At 47.2% G+C, this 23,834-nt stretch overlaps 1 protein-coding gene across 5 annotated transcripts in view; it reads right to left on the reverse strand.

Moving 5' to 3' along the window:
- Positions 1 to 808: 808 nt before the first annotated feature.
- Positions 809 to 23,834, reverse strand: part of PAK3 (p21 protein (Cdc42/Rac)-activated kinase 3) — a 38,914-nt gene continuing 15,888 nt past the window's right edge. For 3 of the 5 annotated variants that reach the window (XM_008941631.1, XM_008941628.1, XM_008941629.1), the window contains 10 exons: positions 22,421 to 22,552; positions 21,321 to 21,483; positions 16,940 to 17,003; positions 12,116 to 12,164; positions 9,934 to 10,046; positions 8,932 to 9,049; positions 8,013 to 8,112; positions 7,405 to 7,601; positions 2,594 to 2,731; positions 809 to 1,063 (listed from right to left, as the gene is read on the reverse strand). In XM_008941631.1, the coding sequence (XP_008939879.1) occupies positions 974 to 1,063; positions 2,594 to 2,731; positions 7,405 to 7,601; positions 8,013 to 8,112; positions 8,932 to 9,049; positions 9,934 to 10,046; positions 12,116 to 12,164; positions 16,940 to 17,003; positions 21,321 to 21,483; positions 22,421 to 22,552 (1,164 nt within the window). In that variant the 3' untranslated portion in view covers positions 809 to 973. Of the gene's footprint in view, positions 1,064 to 2,593; positions 2,732 to 7,404; positions 7,602 to 8,012; positions 8,113 to 8,931; positions 9,050 to 9,933; positions 10,047 to 12,115; positions 12,165 to 16,939; positions 17,004 to 21,320; positions 21,484 to 22,420; positions 22,553 to 22,827; positions 22,853 to 23,620; positions 23,652 to 23,834 lie in introns of all 5 variants that reach the window. The other 2 variants (XM_008941630.1, XM_008941632.1) reach the window with 2 other exon arrangements.

Raw genomic sequence — 23,834 nt, forward strand, 5'->3', positions numbered from 1 at the left:
GCCCGGCCCCCTCAGGAGTGACGCTGCCCCTCCGCTCGGGCCTGCCCTCCTCTACCCTGCCCGGACTCAGGCTGGTCCCACCAGCCTGCGGGATTCCCCCGGGCGCAGCCCCTGCCAGCCGGGCTCCGATTCGGGAAGGTCGCTCTGGCCACGGCAAGAGAGGAGCCCCCGGTGCTGGTGCTGCCAGGGCTCAGCACAGCACGGCTGGGCCCGCTCCCACCTCACACTTCTCCTACAGCTTTTATGTCAGATGAGCCCTTTCCGTGCACTCCGACCAACCCTTCTGCTTTTTAATTGAGTACGACCCTCATTGAGGCAAAGAGATGACAGTTGTACAAATCAAATTGCCAAGAACTGAAACACCACATACTCACAGCTGAAAACCTGGATCTCGACAGGGTGCTTTGCCTGCCCTGCTCTGGACTCGGTTTTGGTTGGAAATGCAGTTTCACTTTCTTCCTTCCCTAGACGTACCGTGACTGGGCAGGTATAAGCGGGTGGGCTGTATTCAAAAGGTAGCGCAGTCTGGAGTTTATGAATGGAGGAGACCCTTTTCCAATTCCAAACCGTACCAAAAAACCCCACAAAAGGGACTTTCCGTCTTTAAGAAACAACTGACAATTTAAAAGTGAATGTACAGCTTATTCACAGGGCGAGAAGGAAGGGAATCTTCCAACTGAATCTGCTTTACCTTGGGAATGGTTGAGGCAGCAAAGCATTTTCGGTCATTACCTCTCTGTCTTAGCCCCTGTTTCATCTTAAAAATAAATAAAGGCGCCAGAAAGCAGGAAGAAGACAAATGATAATTTTTTTACTCCTTGAGGGACTGGGTTGTCCTCCCTCCTGCCACCACGACTGTGACCGTTGGTTTGTCCATCCGTCCGTCTGTCCTGCAGCACAAGAGTTGAGGTTTTACAGAGTTTTTGCTCTCAGTCCTGCTCTGGCTGGCGTGGGAGAAAGCCGGCCTGAAGCGCTAGCGGCTGCTGTTCTTGATCGCTTCCTTTGCTGCAATGATCAGAGGAGTCAGGCTGGAGAGCGGCTTGGCTAATTTTAAAAATGGATGCTGCCCAAAGGAAGAGCAAAGAAAAGAACCGTTACTTTCCACACTGGGTCACTGGCAGGCTCGAGCAGTGTCCCTCTGGTGACCAGGAACACGCTGGAGGGGGCTGAGGGGACTGTCTGCTCCCGCGCCGTCACGGCCGGTACCTTGCTGTCACGGGCAAGCGTGGCCCATCAGCTGAAGAATCCATGGAGCAAGGTGTCTCCAGCCTGCTGGGACAGGCAATGCTGCTCTGGGAATGCTGCTTGCTGTTCCAGGGCCTCGTTCCTTTCAGGAAACTCAAAATACTTCTGCTTTCTAAAGACAGGGGCTATTTATTTTATCGTCAAAAAAGAGGAGGGGCATAAGCCGCTCCTCAGGGAACTCCAGTGCCTCCAGGAGATGTTTATCCCAGCAGTATTTAGGCCCATGTGGTGTTCTGAAGGGCACTGAGGCACAGGTTCTCAGCACCAAGTGATGGGCACTGGTGGACTTGGCTCAGGGCTGCCGTGAGAGCAGTGTCTGCCATTCCATGCCCTGCCCCTCCTGTGCTGGCTGGCACCTTCACAGCAGGGACAGCCAAGTGGTATGTTCTGCAGCTCCCTATCTGCCACAAAGCCTGGCAGGAAACCTGGAGCAGTTCTCATCCACCCGACTGTGCCAGGCAGCAAGTGGAGCTGTGACTAGTCCTGCTCAGCTGTCCCCGTTTTGGTGGCAAAAACCTCTCAAAGTGGGGCTCAGTGGCAGAAATTTCTAGGCTTGGGGCATGATGGACAAGCCAGGGCCTGGCTGATGCTCAAAGAGAGGACCCCACAGCCCCTTCCTTCCCACAGCCCCATCTCTGCTTGGCTGTGACTGATTTCATTGGGTTCTTTCCTGGTCACCGCTCTGTACATGGTATCACCAACACCATTTCAGGCCTCCACACCTGGTATCCCTCCACTTGACTTATCTTGCCACCATGTAAAACTGAATATAGTAACAAAATAAAAAACGGGGCCACAAAAATGATCTGAGGGCTGGAGCCCCTCTGCTGGGAGGCCAGGCTGAGAGGGTTGGGGTTGCTCAGCCTGGAGAAGAGAAGGCTCTGGTGAGACCTTCTTGTGGCCTTTCAGCATTTGAGGGGGCCTGTCAGAAGGCTGGGGACAGTCTCTTTAGCAGGGTCTGTTGTGACAGGACAAGGGGTGATGGTTTTTAAGTAAAGGAGGGAGATTTAGACTAGAAATTTTTGATGCTGAGGGTAGAGACACGGTCTCAGGTTGCACAGAGAGGTGGTCGCTGCCCCATCCCTGGAACCATCCCAGGTGAGGTTGGCCGGGGCTCTGAGCACCCTGCTCTAGCTGCAGATGTCCCTGTCCCTGCAGGGGGGTTGGACCAGGTGACTTTTAGAGGTCCCTTCCAACTCAAACCATTCTCTGATTCTACTTATTTTTAATCTGAAAAACACCAAGACTGGAAACTATCAGGGGGTTCCATCTGACACCTTCACGTTTAGCTGAGGAGAAAACTGTTACCCAGTGCAGCTGTCTGACTGGCAGCTGCTCTGCACTTTACCTGCAGAAGCTCCTTGGCAGACCCTCTCCTGTCCACGTCCATCTCCAGGCAGCAGTTCAGGAAGTCCCGGAACACGGCGGAGAGTCGCTCGGGGTTCTGCAGCTCCGGCGTCCCGTTCGTCGCTATCAGATACAGCGCCTGGGGAAGGAGGAGACACGAGGCTTCACCCCTTCCTTTCACATCCAGAAGGGCTCATGTAGACCCCATTTTTTGAGGTCCAGCCTCCAGTGTTGGTTTCTTCCCTGGCAAAGGGTTAGAGAGGATTTTTCTATAGCAACAAAAAACCCTGATGCAGCCACATCTATTCCAACATCAGAATGATCTTGCCTTGACAGCTGATTTCATTGGCTGACCTAGTTAGTATGAACTACATCAGCAAAAGCACACTTTGCTTCTCCAAGTATTGACACTAGCTTTACAGGCTATTTTGAAGATTCAGTTGGGTCTAACTATGTTATTTCAAAGGTTTATTACATAAAACGCATCTCTGCAGCGCTCACTGGTCCCTGAAGTACAGCTTCCAGAAACCAAAGGCTGGCAAATTTTTTGCTCTGTTCTTGATAAAAATGTTAACTGGATGAAAAAAAAAGTAAATCCATCAGCTCGTTCCTTAGGTAAAGAAACAGAAACATTTGGAACCTCATTTTCAACACAGAGGCATTAAGCTGCCTGCACAAATACATGAAGAGGAAGATGGATAACTGGGCAGACAGGAGCCACCTGCAACTGTGTCCTTCAGCAGTTCCAGATCAGCTTCACTCATGTGGTAAAAAACACTTCCAAAGGTCTGATGAGAAGATTGAGTTAATTCCATCCCAGCAGTACTGATTTTGTGCTGGTTTTGATACTCAGGTCAATACTTCAGTGATGTCTGCACCCTAGAAATGGCCAGGGAAGAAATGGGAGGATTCACAGCTGGGTTACTGATAGCTCAGGCTGGGTGACATGGAGGAAACAACTTGGACTATGAAAGGAATATGTTCACCAAGTGTTTCAGCAAAAATGGACAAGAAACAGAATACAGTATGTTGTCTTTGAACCATAATCTTCATGTTTCAAGCCAAGCTTCCCAGTGAGAAGAACTGGGGGCAGTTCATCTCTCAAAACCAGTTTTAGAAAATTTGTTGGGTTTTACGTTTTTTAAGGAAAGATGACATAAAATCTATTACACTTGTTTCATGTTTTCAGTGTCATCTTCACAGACAGAAGAGCTGGAACAACCAAAAACCCAAAGTGTTACCTGAGAATTGGGAATATTTGTCTGTGTAAAGGGTTGACTCCTCTGTCAACGTGCGGCTGCTCATCTGGATGCACAGGGGCCTACCCAGACACTTGAAAATGCCAGCCTTCCTCCTCCTCAACAGCATCCAGCCCAAGCTAAGCCTAACTTTCTCTGCAAAGCCAAGGACATTCACTTCCATGCAGCTGACAGTGTCCGTGCAGCTCCCTGAGTCTTCCTGACATTCCCCAGGCCAAGGAACTGCAACGTCACTTTGGGGAACAGGGAGTGAGGATTGTCCCACGTGGGTCACTTGTAACCAAGGTCTAACATGCAGAGAAGCCAGAGAGATGAGCTCATTCTGCTTTTGGAAGATGTTATTTAGAAACACAAGACAAACATTTTGAAATATTCAAACCTAAACTTGCAGAATATGTCTCAAATATACAGTAATAATAATAGAACTAGGCCTAGGAGTCTTCCCTAAAAACATCTGCCAGGGTAATGACAGCTCTGTGCTACTGGCATCTAAAGAGACTGTGACCAAATTGACTTTGTTATTATCCTCTTAAATACAGAGGAAAATTTCCAAGCCTAAAAAGGCAAGTGAACTATCCTGGAGTAAAACCAATAAAAGGAAGTTTCTTTCCTTTCCCCACAACATAAATGTCACAAAATCAGTCTCATCTGTCCCCCTGCAGCCAACCCCAGCCACCAGCGTGCCCATCCTCGCCCTGGTCAAGCTGTGCTACCCGAGGGATGGAACTTCTCCTGCAGTGAAGGAACACAGCACCTGGGCAGGCTGGGGGACTTTATCCCAGCTACATTCACCCAGCTGTGAAAAAGAACTGCCAGGGCAAACAGAGCTCTTTTAACTGCTTGTTTCTTCACAGAACGTGAACCATGAGGAGGAGTCACCTCTAGCTAGGGACTGCACCTTTTCAGTGCTCCTGCCACAACAGAAAAAGGTCTGTGGGAAGCTGAAGTGCCCTCCTAACACCTATCTTTTGGTTTCCTATGATAGAGCCAGCAAAGAAAACCAAGTTCAGTACAGAGGAAATGAATGTTTGCAGTAGCTGCAAGGGGGCAATAAGCTCATTAATTTAACATACCAAGACACAAGAAAGGAGTCAGCACACAGTTAGAGCTGCAGCCTGTGAAAACGATATCCTGAAGTCATCCAGGCCACCCAGATGCACGACAGAACAACATACACATGCTTGGGAAGCACGAAATGTAGAAGATCCACAGCATTTGGAAAATATGCTGCAGTTCTGAGGAAAATTGATGTGCTGTGGTTAATAAATGAGAAAGCAAACAAAGTGCTCAGGGTTTGGGTTTGGTTTGATGGTTGTTTTTGTTTTTTTTTTATTTTAAACTGAAACTGGGGAGGTCCAACCTGCATTTCAAAGGATATTTATCACACCCGTTTGTCCCTCAGGCCCCAGGCATATGCCTGATGGAAGGAAATCACAGTGAGAGAAAACAAATATCATCACAGAAATATCCAGGACACTGACGGCTGGAAAATGGTTCATTCCTGTGAGTTCTGCACAGGCTGGGAAGAACCTGAGCAACGTGGGATGAAAACAAATGCATCTCCATTAAGACTGCTGTTAACTCTGATTAATGAGCCTTCAATGCCCTTACAGTATATTTATGTATTTAAATTAATGTCACTAACTGAAGCTCCTGTGTGCCTTCCATTACTAAAACAAACACTCATAAAAATGAAAGAACATGCTTTAGTTTCCAGGCTTTGCAGCATTCCCTGAACGTGGTCTAAATGTGACTATTACACCCAACAACTGTTGTGTGCCTCAGCTAAAAATCTCAGCTGTAAAACAGGTCTTGCTCACAAGCTCTGTGGTTCGGGTGCAGCCGAGACCTCTGGCTGCAGTCTCTGACTCCACACACAGCAGCAGATGGATCCTGTCCCCACTGGGGCTGATTTATGTGAATAAAGCACGCTGATAACTGGGGAACTTCAGGCAGTCCATCACAAGCTGTTCACTGCTCCTAGCTCAGGGGCAACAGGCTCTGCCGAAGAGTCCAGGCAGCTAATACAGATGGTACCAACTTCAGATGCCTGATTTTAATCTACTGCAGTTTCACTCAGACACCTGGAGATGCCTTGAAGCTCTAAGTGTTCAAGTGGATCTGAACTCCAGCAGCAGGGGAGGCATGTATGCAGAAAAAGAGCATCCCAAAGGACCTGGGTAAGGGCAGGAATAGCAGAATGGCCATTTGGTCAGAGATAAGAACGTTGACCTGAGGCTTCTGGAGGAGCCCTACTCAAAGCTGGAGGTTAAGGAACAGGGAGTTTTCAGCACCCAGACCAGTAACACTTATTATCTTAATCTGTTTTTTTGCTGCCTTACAAAAGACAAATGCATTTTTTTTCCCAAGGGTATTCCATGGGGGCAAGTGGAATATGGGGTCCTCTCTTTGCAGGAAACTGAAGCAAAACTGGTGATGTGCAAAAGCCTCTGTTGGTAAAAGTGGGCTGCAGTGACACAGGCCTCCTGCCACCCTGCCAGCTGCTTGTTCAGCATCATCCAAACCTGCTTCTTTCTCATCCCCCATCATGAGGTGGCCCAGCACCCATGTGCACTGGGACCAGAACCCCCAGGGCACCCACCAGACCAAGAGAAGACTTCCAGGGAAACTCAGGCATCTTTTTTTTTCAAAAAGGGTGGAAGACTAAAGTATGTATAACTGTGGAATGCCTTTTTTAAGTAGGCCAGCTGGGGGTGTTTCCTGACCATTCTGTTGTTCCCTCTTTCAGGCTGCAGTACAGAGTCTGGGTGCCACAGACCAAGGGAAGCAGAGCTCCACCACTGTGACAAAAACTAACAGTCATGCTCCATTTAATTCTAGCCTTAATAAAAATGGTACATGCATATGCACAGGGCAAAAGCAACTTCCTCATGAACTCCTGCATCCTATCAGGAATTAACTCTGCAGCATTTAAGTTTGTTTTAGCTGCCAGTCATCAGGTTTTATCCTGGTACACAATCCTCCACTACTATGCACTCATTTAGTATTTACTGGTCATTTTGCTTTAAAACATTAGGATTAAACTGGAAACTTCAGAACACTAAAAAGACATTAGTTTACTACAAGTGCTAAAACATACTCTTGGAAATGTGTTTGGTAAGAAATAATTATGGCATTACTATAACCTGTGAGACTTCCTGAAAGGCTCAGGTAAGCAATCAGCACTGGTCTGAGGCTGAAGAGCTTTCTCTGCCTGCAGATGCAGGTGAAACTATGTTCATAAAAATTCCCCAACTGCAGAAACTTGCTGCTGAAAAATTCTTGTCATTCGCAGATGTCCGAGAGAGTTCAAAACCACATGAGAAATGCCAAGGGTGGCACATTTCTGAACTGGCTACATGTCACTGCTCTTTTGAGGTTCTCCCACTGACATAACCAAAGCTGCAGTGCATGCTGCTGTCCTCCAGTGACACTTTTAGAAGCAGGTCTTAGTGGAACTAGTTCAAACTGATGTGACAGATTTCATCTCATGGGAGACAAAACTTAGGAGAGAACAGAAAGACAATGGTATCTGATTTTATTTGCACCTTACCCTGAGAGGATTTTCATTAAGATAAGGAGGTTCTCCTTCCACCATTTCTATTGCCATGATCCCAAGTGACCAGATATCCACTTTGGGGCCGTAAGCTTTTCTTGTCACCACTTCTGGTGCCATCCAGTAAGGAGTCCCGACCATTGTGCTCCGTTTACTCTGCTCAGGGGTGATCTGAGCACAGAAGCCAAAATCAGCTGAGGAAAAAAAACCCCAAAGTAGTATTAAAGGCAGCCTGAGTGATGAAACCGAGCAGAAGAGATCCCCACTGTACACTTGAGAAGGAGTTACTAGTCTGAAGAGTGGCCACGCTCTGTAGCCAAGGCAGTACTGAATTGGCCACAGAACCCCTCAAGTTTCATGCAGAGGTTTTTATTCACTCAAAGCTTTCAACTGTAAATCCCTCCCTCTGGAAGGGCCATACCCAAAGCAAAGCCACTCTGTGCACCTTCCCCCTTTCTGTGCCCCTCTGCACGTGGGAGCTGGGCTCTTTGCCTGCAGCAGTGGTCAGTGCAGGACCACAGGCATCCCTCTTGGGTGGCTGGCAGTCAGTCAGAAGCAGCCCCACACCCCCTCCTGGCAGCACTGGGCCTGCCAGGAGCACCTACTCAATTTGACAGAGCCGTCCATCCCCAGCAGAATGTTGTCGCTCTTGATGTCTCTGTGAATCACTTGGTTGGAGTGCAGGAAATCCAGCGCCTGCAGGCACTGACAGAGAAAAAGAAAGGTGAGGGTAAAAATTAATGACCTGATTTCATCAGGCAAGAAAGGAAAAGGCTCTAAAAAAATCTAATTTCTAGATGAATTGTGAGTAACGCCAGAATATTGTGCTGTCAATAGGAATAGTTGGCTTCTCCAACACTATTAGAGTAATAACCTCCTAAATGAAGGCATATTGGCTTTTGAAAGAGAAATGGCAGTTGTTACAGGCTGTCCCTGGAAGCACAGGCAGAGTGACTGCTGCTGCAACAAACCTGCTGCCTCCACCCCCACGACAAACTATTCTTTGCCAAAAAAGAGAAGGTCCCCTCCTGTGGTATGAAGTGGATCACTGTCGGGCGAGTGGCTGCACGACAAAGATTTTATTGTTAGGCTCCACAGCAGATTTAGAACTAGCACGTTAGTCATTTTTCAGAGGCAAACCCCACTTTGGGTGGAATGCTCTCCTTCTAAGCTGAGGACTGTGATAAATGAGTCTCTATTTTTCTTTGCTGTTATTTTAAAATTCTGCCACCAGCGTGTTTGCTTTTACAGGCAAGGAATGCAGTACAGACATGCTCCAGGCAAATGTTAAAAAGGCAAAGTTGAGAATAGTAAAACTAAAGAAACCAAAAATAGAGCTAGTACAATAACAGTGTATAATAACAGAGTATAACGAGCGCAGTGATAGCAGCAGGCGGTTCACTTAAGATGCTCTTTCTTCCCTGTATTATAAAAGCAACACAGGAATGAAGCTCTGAAGATGAAATCATGTCCTTGCCAGCTGGTGAGAAGCAGCACCCTGCCCAAGCAGTCGGGATCCCTTACCTCCCTGCAGACAGCTGCTATCTGCCCTTCATCCATGCACGTCTCTGTGACAACGTCGGTTAAAGAGCCTCCAGCCAAGTATTCCATAACCACCCAGAGCTCATCACCCACTAGGTAGCTGCAAGGAGAAAACAAAGGCTTCGAGATGAACGTGCTTAGCTAAGCCACCTTGTGAGAAAGACTACAGTTGAGTTCTGTTTCCAGGTCATTTTTAAGTGAAGACAGAACAAAATGAACAGACATTCCTTATAGGCTATACAGTACTTGGAATCTATGCAGTCTAAATGAGAAAGGCACATAAGTGAAAAATCAGATGACTTAGATGGTGACAAAGTGAAAAATGCAGTTTAGTAATGGTAAAGATAAATCTTGAACCAGGACATATCACATCTGGTTCATCATCTTAACACAGAAATTCCGTGATTAACTCCAGGAACAAGACAACACAACTTTTACAGTTGTCCATGGTAGGAGGGTGTGTACCACTGAGGACAGAAATTGGTCAACAGTTTGGAAAACCTTACATAAAATACATTCAGAAACAGGAAAAACAATTTAAAAACTGGCAAGTTATGTGTTTCTGGGAAGAAGAATCTAGTCTTCCTTCCTGGCATCCACAGCAATGGAAAATAGTAGGTACGGCCCAAGGAAAATAATTTTTAGGATGATTTATCAGCACTTATCATAAGACACAGAAAATATGATTAACTTAAAAAAAAAAAAAAACAACTAAGAAACACCACCACAACAAAACAACATGAAGGTAGTGAACTTACAGGCTGTTGTTTTAATAAGATATGGCTGATCCAGGTTTTTGAAAACAGTCTTCAAACTACATATGCCAGAAAAGATTCATGCAGACAAAATGCAATCTCCTCCAATACATTGTATGGGTAGATAAACAACAGAGAGGTCAATTTTCTGCCAGTGACCAAAGGGTCTTTTTACATCTTTGGCTTGTAGTATGTAAATAAACACCCAGGTGAAAACAGAACTACTTACCTGTCTAAATAGTTAACAATATTGGGGTTCTTATTTTCCCTCATGACTAGGATTTCATTAATAATTAGTTCTTTTTTGGGCTGTTGTTGGAGATTCATTTGCTTTATGGCCACCTGAAATGACATGGAAAATCATTAACTTGAGTAGTCTGCAGCAACAGATCAGAACGAGCGTGGGGTGAGGGTCTGGGGAGTGACACAGCAGAGCTGCACCAAACTGCCTTGTCATTAGACCTGAGAGCTCAGCAACGTGCATCACAACTCCCTGCTTGCCAGCTTGGGTGCTAGCTACAGGACACATGGCCAAATACATTTTGCTTTGGAAAATCTGAAAAAATGGTCTGTAAAATATCAGCCACAAATCTCTAACAACACTCTCTGGACCTGCATTCTTCTCAAACAGCCCTGGTTTATCACCACTGTTACTATTCATGTGTGTTTTGCAGGCAGGAAGAGATTTTGTTACTGTAAAAATATGCAAAACTAGCTGGTAATACTTCAGCAATTATGTGATTTTAGATCATTACTTCAGCAACTGCTGCTATTCTCGATTGGGTAACTGATAGAAAACACATCCCTACATTAAATAGAAAATGCTGTACTATAAATACTGAAGTTCCACAAAAAGATACAATCCTAGCACTTCCTAACTTCTTGAATTTTGATTTTGCAAGCCTAAGCAACGTACTTTAACACAGTTTACACTTGCAATTACTTTCTAGGTTTAAAAACCCCACTCCATTCTGTGGTGTGTGATGGACACACCCAGGGTTTTAAGCAGGGCTTAGAGCTTTTGGATCCCTTGCAGATCTCAGTCTCAGAGTAGTTATAAAGTGCAGCACTGCAGGTGGATGGGAAACTACCTGCAAGATTCAGATGTGTTTTCTGGCAGATCCCCTCTGCCTAGTCCTGCTCTTGATGTGGCCCAAGAGAGACCATCCCCCTGCTCTTCTTCTTGGTTTTCTAGCCAGATTTTCAGGTAGGTTCAGGTAGGACATAGACTTTCACTTCCCTCCAACCAGTTCACAGGCTGTCACTGACACCAGACCTAAACACAACTGCTTTGTTTTGGAGAGATCTCTGCTCTTGATACGTCTTCTCCTTCGTGAGTGTGTGTGTCAAGCAGCTTCACTATGACTAAAACACAGAACTGTGTCCTAAACACGATCTCTCCTTAATTATCTCTGCCATTATGCTTTCAAGATAAAACATGTGATGGAAAAGATGCTGAACAGTATTACTGTCTGAACCTGTGATTAAGAGGAATTGGGACTGAATGATGGCAGCCTCCATTAGCTAGTTGATACATTAATGTATTTAGTAATTAAGACAGAACTAGCGTGTCCTTCTCTGGATGAGACCACTTCCCTCCTTGTGTTCTTTTGGGTGGTTAAAAGGCCAAAGTCTGTCTGAAATTAAGTGGCATAATGAAGCTAGTTATTCCTCACAGCAACAGGGAACTCTGTGACCACCCCCAGGTTCTCCCAAGGCCTCTCAGGATGACAGATCTTTAGATCTGACAGCCTGTATCTCTAGCAGATCTATGGCCAGGTCCACTGGCAGATTTCATGCTGGAAATGTACAGAGCTCTATACAGAGACCAACACTCTCTGTACTAGCACAGCTTCAGGCACACTGGGAACAGAGAGCTGACAGCTTCTAAACCAATACATTTACACTGGCAATAAAAATGGTATCACTTTTATCAGGCCCAAAAGCTTGCTGGGGTTTCTCTCCATTAAAACCCTAATGCAGGGATGATGTAACATGGTACTATGGACCACCAATACTGTGGAGAGCACTGGCCTGAAGACAGACCAAGTGAAAACACAATTCTCCTGCAACTGGCCTTAAAAGCTATGGGTGAAGCACCAGCTCAAGCCCAGAGCACCAAGGCTCTTACTGATTGCAGGGGCATCAGGACCTCCCCCAGGCACTCACAGGCACCTTTCCAGGCATTGATCACCACCCCCCAGTGTCAGGGCTGCTGGCAGTGGGTGGCACACAGAACCACACTGCCCTCCCACTGCACAGCTGAAGACAGCAGATGCTGAGGTTGGGCTGTGCTTCAGGGGAACACTGCAGTAAAGCTCCACTGGTGACCCCACAGCCCCATCCACAGCTTGTACCCATGGGGAAATCACTGAGTACCCCCAAAATCTGCTGGGGTGGCTGACACTCACCTCCTGTCCCGTGGCGATGTCGATGGCTGTATAAACTGTTCCTGATGCCCTAGAAACAAAAGGCAGCAGAAGTGAGAAGTGGTTTAGTCCCTCTGAGTGAAGGCAAGCCCAGACACGAGACCCTTGTTCATCCACTGCTTCAGCCAGCAGCAACCCCCCAGCCCTCTGCCATGCACAGTGCACACGATTAGAATTGTGTCCAACATGAAGAAAAAGGGCTGGTGCTAACCTCAAACACTAGATTATGTTCACTCAAAACTTAAGGAAAAGGCATCTACAAAGTCTGGAAAGGAATATATTTAAATCTTTTTCCATTGTCTCCAGTTTTGCTTTGCTGGGTTTTTTTATCCCCCCTTTTTTTTTTCCCTTGTGTGTGTTTTTTCCCCAGGGAATCTAACACACCTAACAGCTAGTTGTGCCTTCTCAGGCCTCTTCCTTGAGTTTGGCTGAGAAACTCAGGCAACACCACGCAGTCCTTCTGAGAACCCTGCATAGGTGTGACAGCCAGCTGAGGAAGGGATACAGGCACAGCTTTCTCCAGCGTGCAGGAAACTCTTCTCCAGCCACCCCGTGAGGTCCCAGCTAGAGCAGGTTAAGGCTTTGAAGTGCTGGGGTTAAACCCCCAGCCCTGAAAGAGGGTTAGCATATGGATGACGTCCCCAACCAGGCAAGAAAGATCCTCCTGATTGGTCTTCACCCAGGGTCTGACCAGCCTTGGGTGGGAACTGATGAGGAGATCCCCACCAGGTGCCCCCACCTTCCACTGTAACTGGGGGGCAGGGCAAGAAGCCACCTCTATAAGAGCTGGCTCTGCTGGCAAGGGGCTTGGGAGGCTTTTGTTACACAAGGTATGTGCTGTGTGGGGGTTCTGGTCATTGCCAGGGCTCCCTGACTTCATGACAAGTGGAGGTCCCAGGATGGCAGGGCCAGGACATGAAGCTGTCTCTGGGCCCCTATTCTATAAGTGGGTTCCTGGCCTGGCTGCTCCCACTGCACATGGCTTGGCTCCTTGACTGGCTGCTCCCTTCTTCATGTCCATTGAGGAAGGTGAGTTCATGGACTTGTTTCTCCTCTGGTTGTCTGGCACTTTGGGTCTCTGGGGTGGGATGTGGGAGTGGAGGGAGGAGTTTGGCTGCTGCTCTGCCTGTTAATGATAGTGTCATTCTTTACTGGGCAAGTGGGCAGCAGAAGAGGCATGTGTTGTGCCATACACAAATGGAGAACTAAAACCAGTGGATCCTTAGACAGCTTCTTTGTGTGTCAAGAGCCATCAGCAGCTCTAACATCAGGTGCACCAGACATTTGAAGGACTCTTCATGGTGTCTGATGTTTGCTTCTGTGGCAGATAGTGTTGTAGAAGCCACCAGAAATAAATGGGTGCTCCCCTGCAGACCAGGCAGTGTGGGGTTTTGTTTGCCACCTGCCTCTTGTTAAAGGAAGTTCTTTCCCTGTAATGGTGGCAAGGGCTAAAAAGGCCACAATCAGAGGAAACCCCTTTGGCTTTAAAAGCAAGTGCAGGCTTGGAAACCCTGATGTGGCTCCCTTCTGAGCTAAACCCCAGGTCCACGCTGCCACAGCTGAAGAAGCCCATGTCTGTGGGCAGGGAGGCAAGGGAGAGCCAGGGTGGGAATGCTGAGAGTGGGGACATGCAGCTGGCAAGTGTCCCACTGGCTGAAAACGCCAACGCCAGTCTGCTCATTCTTACAGGATCCCTTGGCTTGTTTGGTACCTGCAGGCTGAAATATTTCTGAGGCATTTTAATTCAAGAGGCACCAGAGACAGTCTGTCTGTGTGAGAACAATGTCCTCATTGGGCACGCTGTGCATTCTTTTAATATAAATGCAAATGCATTTTCCTATGACTAATTGTTGAGATTAATCCAATTTGTTTTCATGAAAAGCCAACACCATTTATTCAGACTTGCTAATATCCTAAGCAAAGTCCTGTCAGGGTTTATTTAAAAACAGCTCTTTAAATTAGGATGCTTTTTGTATGCTCCAGGCCATCTGTGAGGAGTTTAGATAAAGGTGAGCAATTTAAGTGAAGCTGTGAATTAATTGCAAGGGCTCTGCCACTCTGCATTGTGAACTTTTATTCCTAAGCAACTGTAATTTCTGATCTGTATCTAACTTTTAAATGCTTCTGTAGTATCTTGGTTTTAATGCAGTTGGGCAAGTACCAGGGCCCACAATTTGATCTGTTGCACTGTGATGCAGAGCAGAACAAGTTAAAAAACCCAACCTGAACCCAGGCTCCACACCAATTTGTCTTTCTAGCAAGAGCTAACACAGCTTGAGCAAACACAGCCTCTTTATCAAGCACTACTTAAGTTTCCTCCAGTGTCAGCAGCATCTTCAGTCCTCAGCTGGCATCACAAAAATCACAGAATTGTTTTTGGTTGGAAAAGACCTTTAGGTTCATCAAGTCCAACCATTAACCTGATACTACCAAGTTCACAATTAAACCATGGCCCTCAGCACCACATCTCCAAATCTTTTAAATCCTTCCAGGGATTAGAATTCCATCACTGGGCCAAGGCTTAACAAACCTCTGGGGGAAGAAATTGTTCCTCAGGTCCAACTTAAACCTCCCCTGGGGCAACCTGAGGCTATTTCCTCTTGTTGCATCCTTTGGGAGCAGAGCCCAACCCTCACCTGGCTCCAGCCTCCTGTCAGGGAGTTGAGAGCCAGAAGGTCTCCCCTGAGCCTCCTTTGCTCCAGGGCAAACACCCCCAAGACCCTCAGCTGCTCCTCACCAGACCTGTGCTCCAGACCCTTCCCCAGCTCTGTTGCCCTCCTCTGGCCACACCCCAGCCCCTCAAGGTCCTTCTTGGCGTGAGGGGCCCAAAGCTGCACCCAGGATTCGAGGTGCAGCCTCCCCAGTGCTGAGTACAGGGGCATGATCACTTCCCTAGTCCTGCTGGCCAGGATGCTGGTGGCCTTCTTGGCCACCTGGGCACACACTGGCTCATTCAGCCAGCTGTTGACCAACACCCCCAGGTCCTTTTCTGCCAGGCAGTTCCCAGCCACTGACCCCCAAGCCTGTAGTGTTGCACAGGGTTGTTGTGCCACAAGTGCAGGACCTGGCACTTGGCCTTGCTGAACCTCATGCCACTGGCCACAAACAACAAACCAGGGCTGACCTGTTCTTCAGCACAGGCCTGCTGACCACTGTCCACTGTGAAGTGGCTCTGAAACCATGGCACTGCTTATTCACTTACCAGCTGTAAGAAGCCATGAAGTTCTATGTGCTGGTGAAGCTGCTTTTCCTTAAGAAGCTGCTCTGTACCTGCAGTTCTCTGAGCAGCCACATCTCCTGCTGCCTTGCAGTGCTCTCATTAACAGCTACTGAAAAACTACTCGCTTCCAACACTAGTAGAGCCTTTGGTGTCACTGTACCCAGCTCAGCAGCTGGCACCTACCAGTGCACCCCAGCCCTGCTGCAGACAGACATGCTAAGCCCAGCCATGCAGCAGTGCAGTTCCTCCTGAGCCTGATGCCCTTTGTGGTGATCTTTCTTTAGCTCCTTCCCCCCTCACTGCAGACTGACCCACAGCCTTGCAGTCAGGAGCTGGTTACGACAGCACGCTCACTCCTCTGCAAGAAGAGCCTGCACTCTTCAGGCTGTACTGAAAGCTGGAGGAAATCAATTCAGGTACCCTTTCAGGCCAGGTATTAGCCTCTTGTCTTGCCACTGTTGAGGCACCTTTGTACAAGCTCACTGCTCAGATTGTCAAAATAAAAGGTGGTGATGGCTGTGTTCTCCCAGGGCCAGTGGTAATCTGCTTCACACATGTTTATTCTGACTCTCACTTCTTCAGCTGACACTTATCTTTTCAGAGACTGGCACAGCTCTAAGTGTCCACTGACATTTTACAACTGACAGCAAGAACCAGAGCTTTGGGTAGAAAGCAAGCTGGAATCTGAGAAGGGTTTGGTACAATGAATGGAGCAGGAATACCTTCCCACAAGTGCCCCACCAAGCACGATGCATAAAGCCTGCCAGAGAGAGGGCACAAGTGTCTCTGCCTTTCTGCACTGGCTATCAGTTCTAGGTCAGCAACATGTCACCCCCAGTTCAAACCTCCCAAATGCTTAAGGCAGAAAAATATCTCCTGATGTCAGTAAACAGCTCCTGTCATACACAGAGTAGTGTGATCCTGGTGTTACACAAATGGCACTAGCCTCCAGGAATGAAAACACAGCCAAGGAAGCTCTTAAAATGCAAGTCAGAGACCTGGTTTTGCTGTAATTTCTTCTGGTTTTGCCTCCTCATAGGAAATATTTCAAATCAATCCCATTTACAGTAAGCACAGTTGAGTGTCAAAAGGGAATAGCTTGGCTGATTGTTTTTCACTAAAACCCTGGTGTCAGTTTCTAAACTATATGGTTATAATCCTGATCACTGAGTAATTTTTTTCAGGAAAATATTTGAAGGAAATGGTATTGAGAACTGTTGTTTATCTGACAACTATCAGGTGGCAAGTTGCTCTTTTAGGCAATAGTTTTTTCTCCTTTCTTTACCATGGCCATATTGAGACATACAGAAATGATCTCTCCTAAGAGAATAAGCAAACAGGTGCTACACATCTGAGGGACAGTAGATCTTCCAGGTCCTACTCCCTGCTGCTGACAAGACCTTGCCAGCATCGAGTTGTCTGAAGATGCCTTCTGATCAGTTAGAAATTCTGATCAGTCCTGAAAGACAGGAGAATCCAAACCCAGTGTCTGAACATGTCTGGAGCTTGCCTGACTTCACGCTTGATATTGCACCAGCAGAATACCTGGCTCATGTTTTTGTGTGAGTAACTGTGACTGGACTTACCCTTGGCCAATTTTTTCGAATCGAGTGTATTTCTTCTTAGGATCTCCCACGCTCACAATGCTCCCTGAAAGAAGCAAAATGAAAGATGCTCACTTAAAAATGGAGGTGTCATCTTCGAGCAGATGAGAAGTGCAGCCCCACTGGCTGGGGCTGAGCTGTTTGTAGTCACTTCAGTAACAACAACAACGCAGGTGGCTCTGCAGCACACGTGGCTTCCACAAAGACTGATTTTCTACACTCCTTTGCAGAGTCACCTTGACAAGAAACTAAGAACATGAAGAAACATTCACAGGAGACAGATAGCAGAAAAGAACAAGTTCCAATGCAAGTGTTTGTTGTCTATAGGCTTTAAAGAGAGGTGGAGTAACAAAGCCTTTATCTTGTTGGGTATAAATACTTGGTGATTCAACATGAGGTTCAATACCACTGAATCAAAGCACCCTGGGTTCTGGAACCAATGTGTGTGCACAGGTGCCATTTTCACAACAGGAAGAATATGCCAAGTGTATCCAGGAAGGGAACTTCTCACTCTTTAAGCAGTTTGCCAAAAGAATGCCCTTATGTTTCTAAAGAGCAGCATCTCATGTTTTAAACAATCACTATGGGGCTACAAGAACTATGGCCTGAGTGGCCCAGGGCGAGGGATGGTCTGGGGCCATCAGTCACAGTGGGGCTCACTGGGCAGCCACCAAAGCTACCATTAAAGCCTGTGCTGCTTGACAGCTTCATGCCCCCTTGGAGGTGGAGGCAGCCTGAACAGGAAGGAAAGAAAGCAGTCATTAGGATACTGTGTGTGTGTCGAATGAAAGAGCCAAAATCTGATAAACTTGAAGGAGTAATTAAAAAACCAGAGTTTTTCTGGTCTGCAGTTTCCGAGATAAAACACAAACAATGAAGCCCAAGGCGATGGCTCAATGCAAATGGATTCTGAAGATTTAACTTGGAATGGACATCACTGAAATACTTTAAGGAGATTATCTCAGAGGAAAGACTTGGCAGTGTTTCCTAGCTAGCTCCTTTGACTGATCTGTCCATATTCCTGCATCACAAACACAGACACACTTCTTCACCTGTGCATCCAGAACAATCCAGGTGACGTGCCATTCACTGCAAGTGGTGGCAAACACCTCCCTCCCCTGGCCAGGCTGTTTCTCCAGGCTTTGGCATCCAAAGGGGCATCTGACTGGATGGCTAGCCAGGAATCCTGCCTGCCAGCATGGCAAGGAGAGGGGGCACCATCTGCTGCACTCCCTGCCACAACGGCTCTGCCGGCCTTGGCACCGTGGCTAATGGGAGCCACGGGAGAAGAGGCTTCCTCTGCCCCACGGTGCTCCAGGGCCTCACCTGCCTGCTGCTGGCTGAGGATGCCAACGTGCCCCAGGAGCCTGACGTGCTCCTGCCTTGCTGTGCCAGCCTGTGGGAGCTGGAGTAACTGTGCTGGCTGGGGCCCAAGCCACGGATGGAATGCCTGCAGGACCCTGTTAGGTTTTTGTGGTTTCATCTCAGTGAAACGTGCCGTGTAAGATGAAGCTGTCACTGTGCTCCCCTGGAGTGGGTCTCCAGCACTAAGCAACTTGGTCAAGAATATGAGCAGGGGACTCTAGGACCAGGGCAGGGATCACCCTGTCTCAGCACTGGGGAGGCTGCACCCTGAATATGGGGTTCAGTTTTGGGCCCCTCACTCCAAGAAGGACCTTGAGGGGCTGGAGTGTGGCCAGAGAAGGGCAACAGAGCTGGGGAAGGGTCTAAGGCACAGGTCTGGTGAGGAGCAGCTGAAGGACCTGGGAGTGTTTGCCCTGTAGCAAAGAGGCTCAGGGGAGACCTTCTCCCTCTCAACTCCCTGACAGGAGGTTGCAGTGAGGTGGGTGTTGGTCTCTTCTCCCAGGGAACAAGCAGTAGGACAACAGGAAACAGCCTCAAGTGGTACCAGGGTAGGTTTACACTGGACATGAGGAAAAATTTCTTCCCCAAAAGGTTGTCAAGTCCTGGAAGAGGCTGCTCAGGCCAGTGGTGGAGTCCCCATCCCTGGAGGGTTCTAAAAGCTGCACAGATGTGGTGCTGAGGGACATGGTTTAGTGGTGACCTGGCAGTGCTGGGGGATGGTTGAACTTGATGATCTTAAAGTGTCTTCCAGCCCAAACAATTCTGTGATAACTGCCTGGCAGAGGGATGGGAGATGGGAGAGCACACCCTGCTGCTCACAGTGCTGGAGTTAAGCATCCCCCAGACAGGGGTCCCATTCAGACTCTGCAGCACTGAAGCAAACCCTGCTGTGATCCTCTAACTAGGTGCTATTCTCAGCAAGTTAATGGAAGTGTGTATCTATCAGAACTGATTTCAGAAGTTCATGGAAGTTCAAGTTAGAAAAGAATAAACAAAAAGATTGCAGAACAAGTATTTTGAAAAAGAATCTTCCAAATTTGCCACTGATTCTGCAGTTCAGATTTCTGGAGCTTTTCCTCAAAACTTCAGTGGCTGCTTTCAGAAGTTAGTTTTTTGTGGCTGGCTTCCTGGCCTTAAGCCAATCACATCAAATGCACAATCAATGCACGTCAAATACGACAGCCCTTAAATCACCAAAGTGACAGGTATTCAGTTCCAGTTCAGAGAAGCACTCCCTGCTCTGGACAGAAGATAAATGGATCAGCTATTTGGATGTCTTTAAGCACTTCCTTTTATCAAGTCCTAAATTAAGTGGGTAAGAAAGCAGAATTGGGCCACTTCGGTTTTATAATTACAGTGGAACATATTCATCATTTCATTACAGGCAGAATTTTGTTTGATCTTATCTCAACATTACAGACTGCTCTCCATAGTAAAATTTGTAACAAAAGTGGCTCTAAAAAAACCCAAGTTATTTCAAGCAGAAAAGAATTACGAAAGTGATTGAAGATAAAAGAGGGCAGGGGACATCTTCCTAAATTTAGCATAAAATCAGTAGTGGGGGAAGTAGGCAAGGTGGAGAAGTTTTGTTAAAACAAAACAAAACAAAAAAACCCAATCACCACATGTTTAAATATAATTAGCCCAGGACTATAAGAAAAAAGCATCACCCTCTTTTCAGATAGCTTCATGAAAGCACAAAGTGGTTTTCATTGTCCACATCACAATTTGCCTAAGGCAGACCTTTAGACCTTGCTCACTTGGTATCAAATTCTTCAGAAAGAAAAAGCATGAAAGCATGCAGCATTTCAAAGCTATAACCCACAATAACTCAAGAGCTCAGTTCTAATCTGGCATACACAAAGCCTGAAAAAATGATATGTATACTTAGGTTTGTGTTTGCAGGGCACCTGCAGCTCTCAGGGTGGAAGCCTGCCTCAGACATTTAGCCTCAGCTGAAGCAGCTGTAATTCCTCCCTTCACAGTCACCTGCAGGTATGTCAGATTATCTGCTCTGCAATTTATTTCCTTGTGCCCAGAGCTAAAGCCACTGAAGTCTTGGATGCTTCCTGTAAGGATTCAGCTCTTTATAGTCCCATCAACCTGTGAAGGGTGCAGAAAATCCTACAGAAGCAGCTGAAATCTCACAGTGAAGGAAGACTTCAGCCTCAGCAGTCACATCAGTCACTGGGCAGGTGTGACAAAAAGGTTGGTACAGCCCAAGGACGAGCCCTGCAACTGCTGTGAAGGAGCCAGAGCCAGACTGCACCCCTCTACAAGCAGCTGTCCCCACTAAAGACAGAATGTTATTGGCTTTGAGATCAAGCACAAGGAGGTGTGGACCAATCCAGTTTCTGTCCTCACAGTTAATGGCAGCCACAGAGTAAACAGGGTTATGTTCTGAACCCAGCAATTTATTATCTGAGAACTTATCACTGGCAGCTATTATGTGCAAGAAGCAGATTCAATTGGCAGCCCTGCAAAATCACAAAGGGCTTGATGTGCTTTCCTTGAGCATGATCTGCACAGGGGTTTGGGGCCAATGCTTAGGATTCTACTGGTATTAACTGCCTGGGAATTTGCCATGATGAAGTGCCAGGTATCTGAGGAATACAGAGTGGATGTGCTGGAGGCTGGCTCCTGAGAAATGCCTGCAGTGCAGTTTTACCTGATCACACCACACAGATGTGTCTCTTTGATAAATATTTGTAAGCATAAAGCTAAGAAATAAACCAAGCATTTTTTTGAGAGTTGTTTTTTCTTTTGGAGCACACTGAAAACACCTCTTCCTCTCTATCCATAGTGTCAACTGTTGTTCTTTCAAAGGAGCTCTCTCTCACGTAGATTTCTACAAAACCAAAGTCTGATCTATTAGTACAAGTAGCAGTAAAAACACTCATAAAAATGACACCAACAGAATATCTGGGGCAGGAGAGCTCCTCAACAAAAAGATTTCTGTGAAGTCTTTTGGTTCTGATGACAAACACAGGGTACATACTCAGTTTCTCCAGGATCTCCTCATCTGTCATCTTGGATTTCTTCCGCTGCCGGTCTGTGTTCCTGTAGAGGGTGTTTGTGCTGGAGTTCTCAGGCTGGGGGGTGCTGGCCTCTTTTGCTGGGGCTGGTGCAGCGGCAGGTTCGATCACAGAGCGTGTGTAGATCTGTGACAAGAGGAGACTGGGGTCAGAGAGGTGGCCCACAGAGATAGATGCCCCTGGGATCCTATTTGGAATGCAGGGAGATGGTGTCTGCCACACCCAGGGCTCTTAACGTGTTTGGGTTTGCTGCCCACTTCTCAAAGGGAGCAGGCAAAGAGGAAAGGCTGGCTTTAGACAACTCCACAGCCAGTTTCATTCTCAATTTTCATTGACCTTCTGAAAGACAACTGAATGAAATAATGAATTTACTATGTTGCAAGGATACAGAAATAGATCTGTCCAGGGCCCCACAGCCTTGTTCCTTGATGCTCCTGTGTTTTCATGAGTAACAAAATGACTCTTTAGTTGGTAAGTGTCTGAGTAGAAGCTGAGAAAAGCTTCACTTTTCTGATCATACTGCTGAACTAGCTTCTCCTCAGTATTTCAAACATCAGGGAGCAGCCATTAGAAACTGCATCCTAGTCCTTCAGCGTCCTACCTCCTCTCCACAAGCCACAACCTCAGTCATGCAAAAATGAAGGGTGTAGTCTAAGCTGTCAGTTTAGCCACTTATGTAGTCTGTAGAGAGGGACAGGTACCTCCAGGGAAGAGTTTCTCCCACGTATCCTGCTAGGGTATGAACTGCATCTGATAACCACTCTCCACTGATGACAGAGAGCCTACACAGACACTTTGGACAAAGTTGCTCCCTTTTACACTAGGAGCATTAAAAGACACAAAGCTACCTCTTACCCAGTACTACCATAAATTCATGGTCCCTGTCAGAATCACAGGAAGCTCATGACTGAGTGTGAAGGATATTCCTGGTGTCAGTGGCTTGGATGAAGCACTATGTCATGGTAGGACTCAGAGTCTTCATCCACAAAGGGCAAGTGCTGTCTGATCAGAAACACACAGCCCTGAATACACAAATGCAGTGCTAGCCCAAGCTGGGACTTACTGATTTTGTATGTTCGGGCCGCGGTGCAATAACAGGTGGAGGTTCATTGTCATCTTCCTCTTCTTCATCATCTTCATCCTCTTCTTCAGAAACAGAGGGAGCTAGTGGGGGTTCTGATGCTGTTTTTGTGCTCTGTGGACAGAGTAGCATGAGTGACAGTCACCATTTTGGCACGTGGGAGTTTTGGCAATAACACACAACTTCAGTCTGCTTAGACATCAGAAACAAGTCTAGACACACCTCTAGTCCTACAGGCCTCAGTTCTAAGTTACTCTTGGCACAACGCAATTAAAGGTTACAAATTACCACGTTGTTTTGCTAATTCATCTTGGAGTTTTCCATTTTTGCTAAAAACAACTAAATCACCCCCACACTTACTCAAAGTCTAATTTCACAAAACGTAATGCTTGAGTGTACCACTGCTAATCCCATCTAGCTGCTGGCTAATTGCTTTGGCATCACGTCTACAGAAATGGCACCAGTTAATTAAGCTAAAGGTGTCTACTGGCTAGGTTAATTAACACACTTCAAAGTGCAAAGCCTCCTTTGTCATCTCACTGGGAGTTTGGTTTGGAGAGGAAGGCTATTTGCTTCTTTACCACTTTACCCATGGGGCAATCACACTGCCTGTTCCCACAGCGCTGAGCTTCCCTGTCTAGTAGCTTCTTTTTCCACAGCACCCTCCTCTTTACCTAACCCTAAATCAACAGGCTGCTCTTGCCACTCTGTGCCTGCTCCTCCCAGCAGCAAGGAGCACCCTGCTGGCCTGCCCGGGGCTGCCAGGCAGCAGCACCCCCGCTGTGTGCCCGGGCTCCCGCTCCAGGCAGCGGGGAGTAAAAGCCACTGCCAGGGTGGAGCTGGCCCTCAGGCAGAGGCCAGACAGGAGGCAGGCAAGGGCAGTCTGCCTGCTCAGCTGTCAACATGCAGGCTGAAGCCTACAGTGCAGATATCCAACGTCAGGTGAGTGGGACCCCCCCTGGCAGCCCCAGCTGCCTCTCAGAGCCAGGGGGTTATAGCACAATGTCACAAATCTGCTGGTGGAACAGAAAACTGAAAAGGTGCCTTGTTAAGTGTTTACCAGCTGCTTTAAAGCTGGTCACAACAGGCTGCTCAGAGCACTGAAGCAGATCAAAGGCACTGGTTATGCTGCATATGGTCATCTCTCTTAGAAATGGCACCAGTTTGGTCCACTGTGAATGCCAGTAAGGGACAGCCCGCAGGAAATGGAGACCTCACCTGTGTGCCTGGCCTTCACTGAAGAGGTGACACTGTCACTGCCTTAACCTGCCTGGACTTTAGCACACTGTCACACAGACACACACACAGGGTACTGTAGCTTCTGTAAGACAGTTCTGTTACTCAGCATTTAAAGCTAAATAGTGAAACAGGCCACAAATCTGGCCAAAGTAGGGAA

Source organism: Merops nubicus, unplaced genomic scaffold (genome assembly GCF_000691845.1).
Source record: "Merops nubicus isolate BGI_N331 unplaced genomic scaffold, ASM69184v1 scaffold3586, whole genome shotgun sequence".
Lineage (NCBI taxonomy): Eukaryota > Metazoa > Chordata > Aves > Coraciiformes > Meropidae > Merops > Merops nubicus.